The sequence below is a fragment of the Mya arenaria genome, chromosome 12, assembly GCF_026914265.1.
Source record: "Mya arenaria isolate MELC-2E11 chromosome 12, ASM2691426v1".
Taxonomy (NCBI): domain Eukaryota; kingdom Metazoa; phylum Mollusca; class Bivalvia; order Myida; family Myidae; genus Mya; species Mya arenaria.
The window spans coordinates 6,175,922-6,190,988 of NC_069133.1; the positions used below are offsets into that span (position 1 = coordinate 6,175,922).

The following is a 15,067-nucleotide window of genomic DNA, read 5'->3' on the forward strand; positions in this document are numbered from 1 at the left end:
CTTCTTCTTCTTCTTCTCCTTCTTCTTCTTCTTCTTCTTCTTCTGCGTAGCTTGCCGCGGCAGTACTTAGGTGATTCGTTAAAAATCGCTTATTTTTTAACTACCTTTAATATCGTTATGAATTTGGAGTGCCGGACAATTTATGGGGGTATTTAAATTTAATCGGGTAATATGTACCTTGATTATGTTACCGGCTTCAAAAAATCGAAAAGCGTCATTTTCTTTGAGGTGAGATATATTTTCTTTATCTATTAACATTTTGAAATATCGTGTTTCAATAAAGTTTATATCCTAAATGATAATTTGTTTAACTTATATTTAACTGTATATATCAACATTACTTCACAAACAACATATTCACACAGGTCAAAAATCTGAATACATTTTTTTTTATAAATCCCTTCTAACATTAACAGTCTCACAGATACAAAGCAATATTGGAAGTGTTGTACATTGCGACATTAAGCCAAAATACACAATGCATGTAAGCAACAATAAAAATATGGTTTAAAATACAATATATACAGAATGTACATCACAGGCATGACTCTTTAATAACCAAGTGATTGTTTGGTTACTGAGCTTGTCCATGTGTCTTCTATTGTATTATGAATAAAAAGAACATTCAATCAAATTTAAATACATCCTTTGTCACATTGGAAAATTGAAACTACATAAAACCTGTCAAAATATTTTATGAATATATGTGTTGCTGTTAAATTAACATCGTACAAAATAATTTAGCCCTTTTGCCTAATTTAACGTACGGTATACCTCCAATCAGAAAGCGCAGCAAAAGGAGCATCTTTCAAATAATATAGTTCTACAAACATGCTATTTTCCTCACCTTGTTTATACTCAATTAAAGGATTACCATTTGGGCTGTATTTAATCCTTTGGACAAATAAGTTAAAAATAAAATATTTCAAATTATACACTTATTCGTATTAAAATCCGTTTCTTTGATTAAACTTAATAAATATAATTTCAAAACAATACTGATAGTTTGCACTAAAATACTGATCTACGTCTAAAACATAAATCAAACATGCAAAATAAGGGCATTCAAACTGCTGATCTTTAGATAATAACAATACAAAGTTAATAATCAAGTCATATACATTTGTATTATACCAAGTCCACATATTGAGATATATAAATAAAGCGTTGTTATCTCTAAATGTATCGACTTATGTCGACGGAAAGCTGATTAAAGTTCCATTTGAATAAAAACAGTTCAGGCTACTTCGTCTACAGTTCCAAAGAACTTTGGAATGTCTTCCAGGTTCATCTCGGGGAAAGCATATGGAACTTCTATCCACTTCTTGTATGCTGAAACATCGGCAGAACGCATGTTCCGAAATTTGAAGCATTGTATTTTCAAAATCCAAAGGTCGACGCCATCCCTTTCTGCAACTATGCCCCAGTCCAACGGGCATTTTTTGCAGAACATTTTAGATTTCTTTTCTATGCCGTCGTACTTTTTGGGGGATTTGTGCGGTTTCGTGGTGATTCTGTTAGCAAAGCTCTTGTCTAAGACAAGATGGTCATGTCCAAGCTTTCGAATGTCAGAGACCAGACAGGCTTTTGTGTTGCATCTCCTGCAAAGTATTTCCAGATCATCTTCCGACATTTTGCTTTTCTTAGCCTTTTCGTATTCCATCTTATATCTATGTTTTTGCATCTCCTCCTTCTGGTAAATAGCAATTTTATACTGAATGTGTTTGGGGTTAAGCCGCTTAAATTCATCCATCGCCTTATACATAAGATTTGCTTTGTACGCGTTCACCATTTCCTGCTCCACTTGTTTTTCGCTTCCTACAAGAACATGAGTGGCGCCTTGTTTTCTGCTCCGACCTAAGAATTAATTTCAAATAATATATTATTACTGTGCATTATAAAACAGCCTTTTGCGTGTTATTTATAGCAATTATTCGTATAACACAAAATGCCTATACGTTGTTCTGCTTGTCTAGATCCTGAACGAGAGACTGTTCGAAAGAATAGCCATCGAAGATTGTTCGAATTTAGTTATACTGATACGAGTCATCTGTTTACCTTTCATTTGTATCTTTGTTATTTCATCCCCGGAGTAGTTATAGTTGACCACGATGTTGCAATCAGGGACGTCTATGCCCTCTGTTCCGACAGAGGTGCAAACCATCACCTTGTAATGTCCTTCCGTGAACTTCTCAACAGTCTCAGTCTGAACGCTCTCAGTCATACCTGTAGGATTTATAACAATGCCAATAGTGCGAGGGTTAATTGTTTCATAAACTAGGATGAATGAATGCTGTAGTAATACAACAATGAAAGGTTCTGGGACAAGACAGGTAGGCAACTATATAACATAGTATTAACATGGTACCAGGCTAAGGCCTAACAGACACTGAACGAGATACAACCAATGCACAGACAAAACAGACCGAGCACACATCCATGAAAATTTCAATAAATGTTCTGACCTAGTATTTTGTCCTTCTTTAATACAACAAAATATAAACATTATTCGCTAGTAATAAACAATAAAATTACAAAAACAATCATAAACATTCCGACATTATTTCAACAAAAGTACCGAAAGCGGTTGCAAATGGTCATTTCATTAAGGTTAAATACCCGGAAGTTTCTTGAGTCACAATAACAAGCTTTGACTTAATGACACTGGTACCAGGTGTTTAAAGATTCATGTGAATATTGTGCGCGTTTTAAAAAAGGAATTAGGTTCAGGTGTTTGCACGAGCTCGACGACGAAAACACCAACGCCATCATTAACGCCGTCACAACGCATCGAATTTTGTTTGAAAACAGACAAACTGTTTTATTTAGTTATTACCTTCGTCTAGTCCGCGAGTTTGTTGGCCATATAGCGGATGTGCTCGGACACCAATTTCTCGCAGATCATTATCGATATACTCCGCCAGAGCTCTGCAAGTAGCCCGTGCCTTCACAAATACAATTGCTCGTGAGTCATCTCCCTTTTCCCGAATCATCTGGCGCAATTGACCGCTGACTATTTTCACATTCGGGTTTTCATTGTCTCTTTCCCTTGCTCTTGCAGACAAACTTTTTTGGACATCTATCAAACATAATTACTTTATATAAATGACGTTTAGACCGTACATAATTTTAACTTTTTAAGAAATACACATTCTAAATCCTTCAAAAGTTAGTTTGACAAATTTACTATATAAATTTTTGTTACACTTACCCAACAACTTTTGAAACAATTTTTTTTCTTGACCTGTGTGCTTGCCTCTCCCCTGACTTTCGATGGTATGTTTATCTGCCAGGTACTTAATGACGTGTTTCAGTTGTAAAAGGTTGTTGACTTCTAGGGCGGAATTGTACACCTAAAACAAACGCGTGTATACGAAATAGTTTGCCTAAATATCGAACTAAACTATAAGCATACATGAAGAATATTGCTCATAACCAAAATACATTTTGTTACATCAAAAACACTTAACTACTAATTTAACTTACAACATAAACTGCTTTTTGAGTGACGTTTATGAAGAACATTAAAAAATGACAAAACATTGCTGTACATTTAAATATCGTGCACAAGAGCTGATGTCTCGAGCCGTGTCGTGATCTGTTACGTTTAGTTGCGCCGCTCTTTCAATATCAACAGTCCACTTGTTGTAAGCTTGCGACTCTTTTTCGGCTGGCTTTTTCTCTATCATTAAATCAGTAAGATCAGGCTGTAAATACGCCATATCTGTAATTGATATCATATCTTTGGTTTTACTGAAAATATTTGAGAAGCACAAACTGCATACCGTTTATTAAAACAGCAGTCTCGGTTTGAATGAGATTGTTCATCGGCATGAATTGTAAGTGCAACGCATTCAACATCACATGAAACGGTTAAGGCGGAACTATGTACACATTCCAAAGGACCAGGATAACCAAATGGATATGAATTTCATCTAGTCGTGTATCATTTATCGAATGTTATCGTCGCTGATAGTGGCACGCCGACGACAATGCTTTTGTTTTATAATCAATGTCGATACACAATTGTCAAAAGTAATTTACAAGCAAATTCATTGTATTGACCACTGAACCATTCCTTCCTTGTACTAGCCATCTTGTTCACCGTCCTGTACAGCTGAGTACATTTTGTCAATACATAATGTAAGGAGGTCAGTTAAATATTTGAAGATTTCAAAAAAATCTTAACAATGTAAGTTTAAGTCGTTGAACAAAGGCAATAAGAATCAAAACCATGCCATTCATAGTTGATAGTCATCATACTCATGAACACAAACATGGTCATGTATGAACTACACATTATATAGTAATCGAAACACTACATACGATTCCATTTGATTATCAATTACCTTTAAGGTCTGACGCTCGAACACTAAAACTGTCATGACATCATATGAAAAATGTATTGAACTGATTTACAAACAATATTTCTATTCAGAATCACCTATAAAACAAAACTATTGTAAGCTCACCTTCTAGTAAAGATTCTGTGTCATCCATTGCATTAAACATGATGTCCTTACCAGGGTCAGGTTCCCGTTTAACCATCTTTATAACTTCTGCAAATCAAAATGTATACTTTTAATTTAGTTGAACCTTTTAACAAGAATTGGTATGATGACTTGTTCAAATACACTTAGCACAGAATATATCTGAATTTTAATGTTGTTCTAGGCATATTTCAAAGAAATGAAGGAAGCGAATTCGGTAAGGGCTTACACGGCTATCAATAATGATATAATGCAGGACAACGCTTAACATGTTATATTATCAACAGAGGTGGACTAACCTTCTTTCGGTCTATTGATCCATTTCAAAAGGCTTTCCTTGCACCGTTCAACAGTTGATAAGAGTGTTGTGTCAAGCTTCGCACAAAGGTGCAGAATATAATCAACAGCGTCCTCAACGGTTCTCGCCGGCCCAACACCGACTGATGCTGTTAGACCAATCATCTGTATAAATAAAAAAATGTAAAATTGACAGATTCGATTATTAGCGGCTACGAAATTCGAGTGTCACTAATCATTTCCAGGCGGATATCCGACCTTTTATCGGTATGCTAGTTTGATGCATGAGTCTGTTTGTGATGTTTGTACTTGTGTATGTGGTGATTGTATGCCTACGTATTCCGTTTAGTGTCAGTTTTGGCTGTTACCTTATGCCTCTAAACAGTGTTTGTATTGATTTAATTACTATCGGGCTTGTAATGAACAAGTGACTTTTTCAAGCGTATTACCTGTGGCATTTTTGTTGTTTGAATTTCCTTTTCTATGAGATACCTTCGAGCAAGTCTTGCGTAGGGCTCATCTCCCTTTGTGTGGTGACACTCGTCGAAAACCAATAGCGAAAATTTGCTGAGGGTTTCAATGTTTTTACTGTCAAGATTGTTCACCAGTATTTGCGGTGTGGAACACATGATGTCATAGTTGGGGACAAAGGCGTCAATCATTCGGGACTCTTCTTCTTCACCGGTGATTAGCTTGGTCTAAAAATGAAGAAAAGCACATGTTGTACGCGTATATGTATTAAACTTAAACATAAATTGCAAGGTTTCAATGCATATACTATGGTTAATGGTTAATACTGCTTCTCCTATTATGTAACGATTTTGTCTCATTAACTAATGCTATGTGTTTGGCAAAACAAGGATGTATTTATCGATTATACTTTTGTAACCTGTTTACCCTTAGTAATGTTAGGCTTGTCACTGTGTGGTTTAGCGTACACAGGCTTAGTATAAAATACAATACAAATAGGAAGTACAAATAACGCTCAAACACGTAAAGACAAACCTGGTATTGTGGCAGATGGCGTTTGAACCTGTTTGCCTGTTGCTTGATTAGAACGCCTGTTCTGGCCATAAACACTACCTTCTTCGGTGCTTAAAAAGACAAGAAAATACAAACGATTTAAATGCATAACGTATTATTTTCCAGTCACCCGATGGATAGTGCTATTGAACACTTGTATCCTTAAAACTTTAATAAAGTATATGTTTTTCAAACATAAGGTCATTGTCTTCTTAGAATATGTCAAATGAACATTTGTATAATCTAGTATTCAACAATTCTAGCATATATCTCTTTATAGTAGCTAGCTGATGTATAAATTGAAAAAAAAAACTGTAGAGGAACAACGCCTTTATAATTATGCATTTAAAGAACAATGGAAACCAGCAGCAGCGCCTAAACACTATGAATTATAAGCCTTTGACTGCGGGGCTTGTCTCAGTAATTGAATTACTAAAACTACTGAGCATAAAAACGCTTACAATTGCTAGCTTTTGCAAGATGGCTTGCAACGATATGTAGAGCAACCCAAGTTTTTCCGGTTCCGGTTTCAGAGCATATAATCGTGTTCTTTCCCTTTATAGCTTCCTCTGCAAGCTCTATTTGATAATCCCGCAACTCTAATAAATGAGGTTTTGCTAAAAGATAAACAGTACAGAATGGAAAATAGCCAGTCATTCATCTGACTTTTTAAAAATGAAATGCAATAACATGGTCTTTTAAATGTATATGTGTCTATACTTATACAATTTTATTTAATATTCAGTGCATACGTTCTTCTTCCTCAGCATCTGAACTTTCGTAATCAGAAGCAAGCGTATTTTCTTCTTCACTTTCCTCGTCGGATTCATTTGTTTTGTCTGAAATCATAATTATTATGAAGTAAGTGACGTACAAAAGTGCACACAAGTGCAATCCAAGCAAAACGCATTACAACAGATGTTTTTTTACGCACTTTACGCAAATTTAAACTTTAGACAAGAGGCACATCAGTGCCTGTGCTCCACTGGCCAAAAGGTTCAAGCAAAGACCACCTAACGAACATTTTCGTCAAGTTTCATAGAAATACAATCATCAATTTTTGAGGAGAAGTTATTTAAAAAAAATTTTTACTTTAATAGCTCTGGCTGCCATGTTGTGCAGTGGACCGAAATGATTTGGGCAATTTGAGTAAAGGAGCACCAAACAAACATTTCTGTCAAGTTTTATCGAAAAAAGGTCATCGGTTTCGACGACAAGTCGTATAAAGTTTTTTTTATTTTTTAGCTCTGGCAGCCATGGTGTGCAGTGGACTGGAACCATTTAACAAATTTTGGTTAATGACCATCCAAGGAACATTTCTGTTAAGTTTCATCAAAATCTGATCATCGGTTTCTGAGAAGATGTTCTTTAAAGGTTTTTCTATTTTTTTGCCCTGGCAGCCATGTTGTGCAGCGGACCGGAACCATTTGAGCAATTTTGGTTAAGGACCACCCAAGGAACAATTCTGCCAAGTTTCATCAAAATCTGCCTATCCGTTTCAGAGGAGATGTCGTTTAAAGATTTTGCTATTTTTAGCTGTGGCGGCCATATTGTGCAATGGACCAGAACCATTTGAGCAATTTTAATAAAGGACCACCCAAGGAACATTACTGTCAAGTTTCATCAAAATCTGCCGAACCGTTTCAGAGGAGATGTCGTTTAAAGATTTTGCTATTTTTAGCTCTGGCGGCCATATTGTGCAATGGACCGGAACCATTTGAGCAATTTTGGTAAAGGACCATCCAAGGAACATTTCTGTTAAGTTTCATCAAAATCTGATCATCGGTTTCTGAGAAGATGTTCTTTAAAGGTTTTTCTATTTTTTTGCCCTGGCAGCCATGTTGTGCAGCGGACCGGAACCATTTGAGCAATTTTGGTTAAGGACCACCCAAGGAACAATTCTGTCAAGTTTCATCAAAATCTGCCTATCCGTTTCAGAGGAGATGTCGTTTAAAGATTTTGCTATTTTTAGCTGTGGCGGCCATATTGTGCAATGGACCAGAACCATTTGAGCAATTTTAATAAAGGACCACCCAAGGAACATTACTGTCAAGTTTCATCAAAATCTGCCAAACCGTTTCAGAGGAGATGTCGTTTAAAGATTTTGCTATTTTTAGCTCTGGCGGCCATATTGTGCAATGGACCGGAACCATTTGAGCAATTTTGGTAAAGGACCATCCAAGGAACATTTCTGTTAAGTTTCATCAAAATCTGATCATCGGTTTCTGAGAAGATGTTCTTTAAAGGTTTTTCTATTTTTTTGCCCTGGCAGCCATGTTGTGCAGCGGACCGGAACCATTTGAGCAATTTTGGTTAAGGACCATCCAAGGAACAATTCTGTCAAGTTTCATCAAAATCTGCCTATCCGTTTCAGAGGAGATGTCGTTTAAAGATTTTGCTATTTTTAGCTGTGGCGGCCATATTGTGCAATGGACCAGAACCATTTGAGCAATTTTAATAAAGGACCACCCAAGGAACATTACTGTCAAGTTTCATCAAAATCTGCCGAACCGTTTCAGAGGAGATGTCGTTTAAAGATTTTGCTATTTTTAGCTCTGGCGGCCATATTGTGCAATGGACCGGAACCATTTGAGCAATTTTGGTAAAGGACCACCAAAGGAACATTCCTGTGAAGTTTTGTCAAAATCCGCTTAACAGTTTCAGAGGAGATGTCGTTTAAAGTAAAAGTTTACGCACGCACGCACGCACGCACGCACGCACGCACGCACGCACGCACGCACGCACTCACGACGGACAATCTGTGACGACATAAGCTCCATGGCCTTCGGCCAGTGGAGCTAAAAAAACATTCTCTGTTTTATTGAGACTGTTCATTTACAACACTGGTTGATGAAATGCAGAAACTTACCATGAACACAGGGTAACCATTAGGTAGTCTACAATTTTCATACATTTCTAAGTCATATTGAAAAAGAAAGCGATTAGCCAGGTAAAGTAAACTTCATTATTTTATTGCAAAAATATCGGTTCACTACATAATACACACAGGCTCTTTTAAATACCTGTAAATTCCTCAACCGGCTTAATATTCAGGTCCTTTAAGTTTTCAATATCCGTCCTACTATCATTTCGATTTCCACTATTGGTTCCCCTTTTAAGTATTTGTTCTTGCACTTCAGACTCCGACTTCGATTCAAATGTCTCGCTTGTAGATGGGGCCTGTGCGTTAAGGTCATTGCTTGGTTCGAACTTCATTTTATCTAAAGTATTTAAGGTAAATATATGTCAGAACTATCATATGTAATTACTGAACGATAAACTTAGATAACTGGTGTTCAGAAATGCAGAAGAGATTTATTTTCTATAATTATGTTTTTCGTTCTTCTGCTAATATAAACAAAAACAAGACAAATGAACAAAACTTAAATTAAGTTAATTATGCAGTAGTATCAGTAGAAATATATGCATGCATAAGTATTCTTAAACGGAATAGAACTGGTATTGTTGCTAAAAGATAAATACTTGAGATTACCTTCAAGCACGTGCTCTTTCTCATTGTTTGATGGTTGAATGGGACCTGAATTAAGAGGTTTGAGTTTAACAACGTATAAAGAAACATGTGAATTTTGATGGTGCGACTATAAAACTGTTTAACTTAGAACCATAGAAGACATAACTTTGTTATTCTTGGAATACCACACTACTTGTGTCTGTTCAATTCAATGCATAAAATCTTACCAAGCTTAGGCATATACGCAGATGGATTTTTAAGGAAATCTGGTTCCAATTTGTTTGCAAGATGTTGGTACCCTTCGTCGCGGAGTGAACACAGGAACTCATAGTACCACTCTGCTGGTCTTAAATTTGAAACTCTCAATTAAGCAGACACCGGGTAAGACATCTCAAAATGATAACTTTTATTGGCCTTAACCCAGGAAGCAGACTCAAATGTAATTAAATAAGTTAATATAATACATTACATAACTACATTTTTAACGCATATCAGTGTTTCAGCCTGTTCGATGAATGATAGTGACTGGTCGCTCACTGCATTAATTTGCACAAACTCCTACGTAGTGATCTCACTTGATAAGCAGAGAAGATCTTTATCACCAAGTAAGAACATATCTGGATTTCAAGTAAATAACCTTTTTTAAAAACTTCGAATTTTTGTCACAAGTTTGTATGCAATAAGTTATTAATGTTCCATCCAGATACGTTGTTTTCAAAGTTAAAAAAGTAAAGGTGTTTTAAATGAGTTTTCGTTTATCTTTTTGAATGACGTTACGTGATGTTGATTATCACCACATGACATGCGTGGTGGCAGTAGTTATTGTACGGCAGTAACCGATGTGTGGAGGTTTAATAATACAATGTGCTCTCAGTAGACTCTTCTGCATTGTATTAGCTTACTGTGTTATGGCTTTCATCGCGTTCGAGCTCAAGAACTAAGCATAGCCAAATGTGTAAAGCTTTCCAAGCAATCAAATACAAGTTATGTTTATCCATCTATTAGCTTATTCAAATAAGAAAACGCTCATACCTCTTATGGCATTGTATTCTTGTTAAAAGAATATGCACAGCAAGATTTGTTGACCGTTGCAGAGTCGAATTCGTTATTTCTTGCAAGTCAACATCAGTTATAACCTTTTTATTTTTTAATAATCTTGCTATTTGAAGAGGCTCATTAATTTCCTTTTCTAGGTCAGGGCCGAAAAACTGAAGCATCGTCTTTCCGTGCTCTCTCTCTTCTGGTAACTCTATATCTGACGCTATTAAACGTGACTTCACATATTCCAGACCTATCGCAAAGAAATATGAATATATCTGTTTACTAGTAAAACGTTTCTTACAAAAAGTAAACAGAAAGTATAAAATGTTTCAGTTTAATAAAATCAATTAATGCACCAACGTTTAATTCTGGTTTAATATATATGTAACAACTGAAATAAAAATCTTAAAATACCTTCGTCATCGAGTGCCTCCAAAAAAAGAGCCCACTTTTGTGCTTGTTTTTTACTGATCACAAGGTTTAACAGTTCGTTACTTGCATCAAGACATGTTTTATTCCGATAAAGGTCACATATCCGGTTTTTTTCAACTGAAAAGGTTCAAGTTTACAGCTGATTATATGTATTAAACAAAGATGATATATGAATATATCAGTATTATAATATAAACATGCATATATCAGTATTATAATATGCATGATTTGTATAAGCATGTAACAATATATCTGTATAAAAGAATATTATTATATACATTAAACAGTTGTATTTTATGCATATAACAGTATTATTATATATAAGTAACAGTAGTGTTTTCGCATGTTCAGTATTTGTATATGTATATCATTATCATAAAATGCTTTGAACAGTATAATTATATAGTTTTGAGTACAAGTAATACCATATACAAAAGGGTAATTAGTACTGCGTTTTGATCCGGGAGGTTGTATTAGAATCGAGTGGATTTTTGCAGATTCGGATTTTACAAGGCGCATGCCGAGATAAATCAAAATCTGCAAAAATCCACGAGTGTCTAATACGGCATTCCGGATCAAAACGAAGTACTCATAACCCTTTTAGTATATACATTACTGGTTAGATCACTGTAAAGCCACATGTTTTCATAATGAATGTCATTTTAACGACGCACTATTTTGTTTTATGACGTCATTTTAACATCGCGCAAAGATACTTGTGATGACGTGACGTCACAAGAAACAATATTCTCTTGGTTTAAAAATACATTGGCTGTAATCCACCCATCACTGATACCAAAGTTTGAGGCCCTCGTTTTACATTTATCCAGATCAGATTCTATTCAACTCATGTCTTTTAAACAAGTTAATGAACATAAATATTTAATTAGGTCCTCACCAAGTATGCCGTAATTATGAATATGGAAATTGTGCATTATGAGGAATGCAATTATTAGCGAATATTTTCTTTTAAATCATGTGATGGGATTACAATATCTTTATATTAAATAGGCCATATCGATGCTACATAACAAGCTTAACACTAGTATGAGACAACCAGCTTAGTACTCTAATATTTGTAAACATTTCATGTAGACACAAATCCTACAAAAATATGAAACCGAACAGGTTTAAGTCCTTATTACATTTAGAAAATGACATGCTTTTATTTTATTTTACATAATAGCAAGTAGTTTATCATGATTAACATATATACCAAAAAGAAATAGGAATCTTAGCTTAATTCTGTGACGTGTCAAGCAATTGGGGCACCAGGACCTACCATCCGTTATAATCCCTTTAGAAGCTAGTCTGGTACATAACTGATGTGTCTGGATGCATTGGACAATAGCTGGTCTCCAGTGTCTGACCCGCAGTTCAACCAGCGATTCCATGTCTTCTTCAAACGAAGCCATCCCTTAGCCTGAATGTAACAAATACCATGTTAAATAGACAAGCAGGACCTTTAGCTGCATAAGAATATCCCGCAATACTTGAAATTTATTGCAAGATATACTCAAGGCAAGTCACTAATTCATTATTTGTGAATGGAGGCATAACGTTAATTTAACAAGAGCTATCACAGAATTGATGACATCCCCAGAATACCACTTTGACATAGGATGATATTGCTCGACTCGCGCAATTCATAAAATAAATCATAAAAATGTGTGTGTAAACAATACCTTAATCAATTTAATCTAATGTAGTTAAAATATTAAACTAATGCTAATAGGCACAATACTAAGACATGGGCAGAGTGTTTGGCCCAGTTATATAAGTGACAGTGAATTTGAACATTATTAATCCGTGTTTTGTCGTCTTATCGACGTCAATTTTGCAAAGGTATTTCCAAAATTAACAATGTATGTTAATAATCACTATCTTCAGTAACACTTCCATGGCGATAAAGGTAGGTACCAGGGTCCGTTTTACTTACGGACTAACGTATGTGCAACTCTTATACTTCATAATTTTTGCGTATGTATTTAGATTTAATGTAACTGCGTTGTATTAGATAGTTCCTAAGTACGTAAGAACGTAAAAATGAGCGCAGAACAACGTGAAACAGCATCCGTAAGTTTGTTGTTCAAATAACGTAATAACAAATGGCCTACGGGAGAAATCCCCGACGTATGTCGTCTGCCGCGCAATTTTCGCGATAGAGTTGGTTTACTGAATAAGTTGAGTGATAAAAAGGTGAGAGTTATACAGGTAATCGAGGCAGCAAAACATGGATTTGCACGTCCTCATCGGGGACAACAAAAAGCAAGATCATGCTATTCGAGCGATGTTAAAGGTTAAATAAATGTTTATATTTGATTAGATAGAAGCCGATGAATGAATTTCTATCCCAGTCTTATCATGAATTGCAAAGTTATGGACCGGACATGAAGGCGGGACGGACGGAGGGACGGGCGGACGGACGGGACAACGCGCGTGATTCCTATATAGCTCTCACTTCAGTTTGTAAAGCGAGGATTTAATTACAATTCTTATAATAAGGTCATTTAAAGAGTAACATTTTGTCGAATATTCTGTTAACATTTAATGGCATAAAAAACATTATTTTAATCCTGGCCTAAATGTAACTCAGGCCTCAGCATACTACACATATTAAACATAACGTGTGTATAATAAATATCAATCTATTTTTGGCTGTCATGATTAGTTTGTATACGTCATAAACTATATGGTATAACTGATAAATTGCTAATCTAAATGAAATCAATTCGATTTTTTCTCCTTTTAGGGTTTATCATTAAAACTGGCCCAATTGAACTGCAATAGTTTTGCACTCACTCGATATAAACAACCTCGCTAGGCTTCTTGTGCAAATCGATCTCATTACAATCCTGGCATTCAGTATTGATTACAGTGCATATCAATATAATATAAAGAGCAGTATTCTATATATAGATATAGCTGCGTCTGTGATGATACAACAAAACTGTTAAAACTTAAACATAATTTATTATACATTTATAAGATAAATGACAGCTTTATTTTCCCTTAAGAGTTCAGTGCAGATAGCAATTCATGAGATTGCCCGTAGTTTTAAAATCTCTGTACCTGGAAAACCAGCTTTTGCCTTGGCCTGGGAAATCCGGGGAAATCGAATTTATGATTAAAATCAGTTTAAGTTAAAATCTAGGACATTTGTTTTAAGGGTTAGGGTTAGGGGTTAGGGGATAGAATTTAAACCCCCAGTAAATTTGCATTTTACTGACCGTTCCAAAGCGGTACCTAACAATCCTTGATAAACACACCTAATTTTTTATATAGTATATATGCACTGTGTTGTTTGTAGAGTTTTTTGCTGTTGTTCCATGTTTCATAATTCTTGTTTGTGATTTTTTGTTTTTGTGTTCTTTGTCTTTGGCGTTTACCATGTGCCATAAAACGGGGTTTATGTTTAAACCTTTGGCTTCAGAGCTTGTTTATGTAGTTTTTCATATAAATATTAAACTCACTGTGTCTTTGTTTCATGATTTCAATGCATTTATCAAAAGGTATCGGTCAACCGTGTCGAACAAAACATACCAGCACTGAGCTAAGGGTTATAAACTATACCATACGTAATTACTGTAATTAATTTGCAATGTTAACATACATTGTACGTACGTCAACCTTCATTTCCTGATTCAATGATTTAAAAAAGAAATAAATGAAGACAATTAAAACGTTATTGTTCCATCTATCGAACAAATTCTGTTGAGTATTATCGAGACATATATCTATTCGAGTGCCCCATATTTATGTTGGTTGTCTGCTATACTGTGTCATTTCTAGTCAAGCAGTTTTAATTCATTATATGCAAACAATTTTAAATCCAAATCTTACCTCTTAAATTATACAATTCGTATGGTTTCCAAGGTAGAGAAATGTCATCTGTTTGGATTAACAAAGCCTTTTAAATGGTATATTATTGACAAACAAAGTGAACATATCCAAACACTCCATTATATTGATCTGCGATCTTCCCGATATTTTCTTAAAATCCCCCCGCGCTATTTTCTAAAATTCTACTTTCGCTTTCGAATTCATTTCATAGGCCACGAAGGGCCACGAAAGGCCACGTCATTCTGTGTTCGCTTTAATGCATTACGTATTGGTTAGAACTACTAGTTTGCTTCTTTATATTTATTATTAATAATTGTCAGCTACAATGCCCCTTCAAGTTGATATTTTATTTATTATAATATACACTAAATGAACTTAATTATGAATATGTTAATATTATGTGAATATGTTTACGCAATAACAGGCCGGGAATGAGCGAAAATGAAGTGTCCAAATTACAAGATTTGGG

The 15,067-nt window shown here is 35.2% G+C and overlaps 1 protein-coding gene across 1 annotated transcript; it reads right to left on the reverse strand.

Moving 5' to 3' along the window:
• Window positions 1–233: 233 nt before the first annotated feature.
• Window positions 234–14,759, reverse strand: LOC128210237 (antiviral innate immune response receptor RIG-I-like). Its single transcript, XM_052914450.1, has 18 exons — window positions 14,599–14,759; window positions 12,038–12,178; window positions 10,738–10,872; window positions 10,315–10,573; window positions 9,510–9,628; window positions 9,304–9,348; window positions 8,834–9,031; window positions 6,563–6,649; window positions 6,272–6,427; window positions 5,793–5,881; window positions 5,237–5,485; window positions 4,790–4,952; window positions 4,473–4,559; window positions 3,552–3,724; window positions 3,212–3,353; window positions 2,837–3,079; window positions 2,059–2,226; window positions 234–1,857 (listed from the first exon to the last, which is right to left on the reverse strand). The coding sequence occupies exons 2-18, from the start codon at window positions 12,168–12,170 to the stop codon at window positions 1,238–1,240; spliced, it is 3,066 nt and encodes a 1,021-aa protein (XP_052770410.1). The 5' UTR covers window positions 12,171–12,178; window positions 14,599–14,759; the 3' UTR covers window positions 234–1,237.
• Window positions 14,760–15,067: the final 308 nt, after the last annotated feature.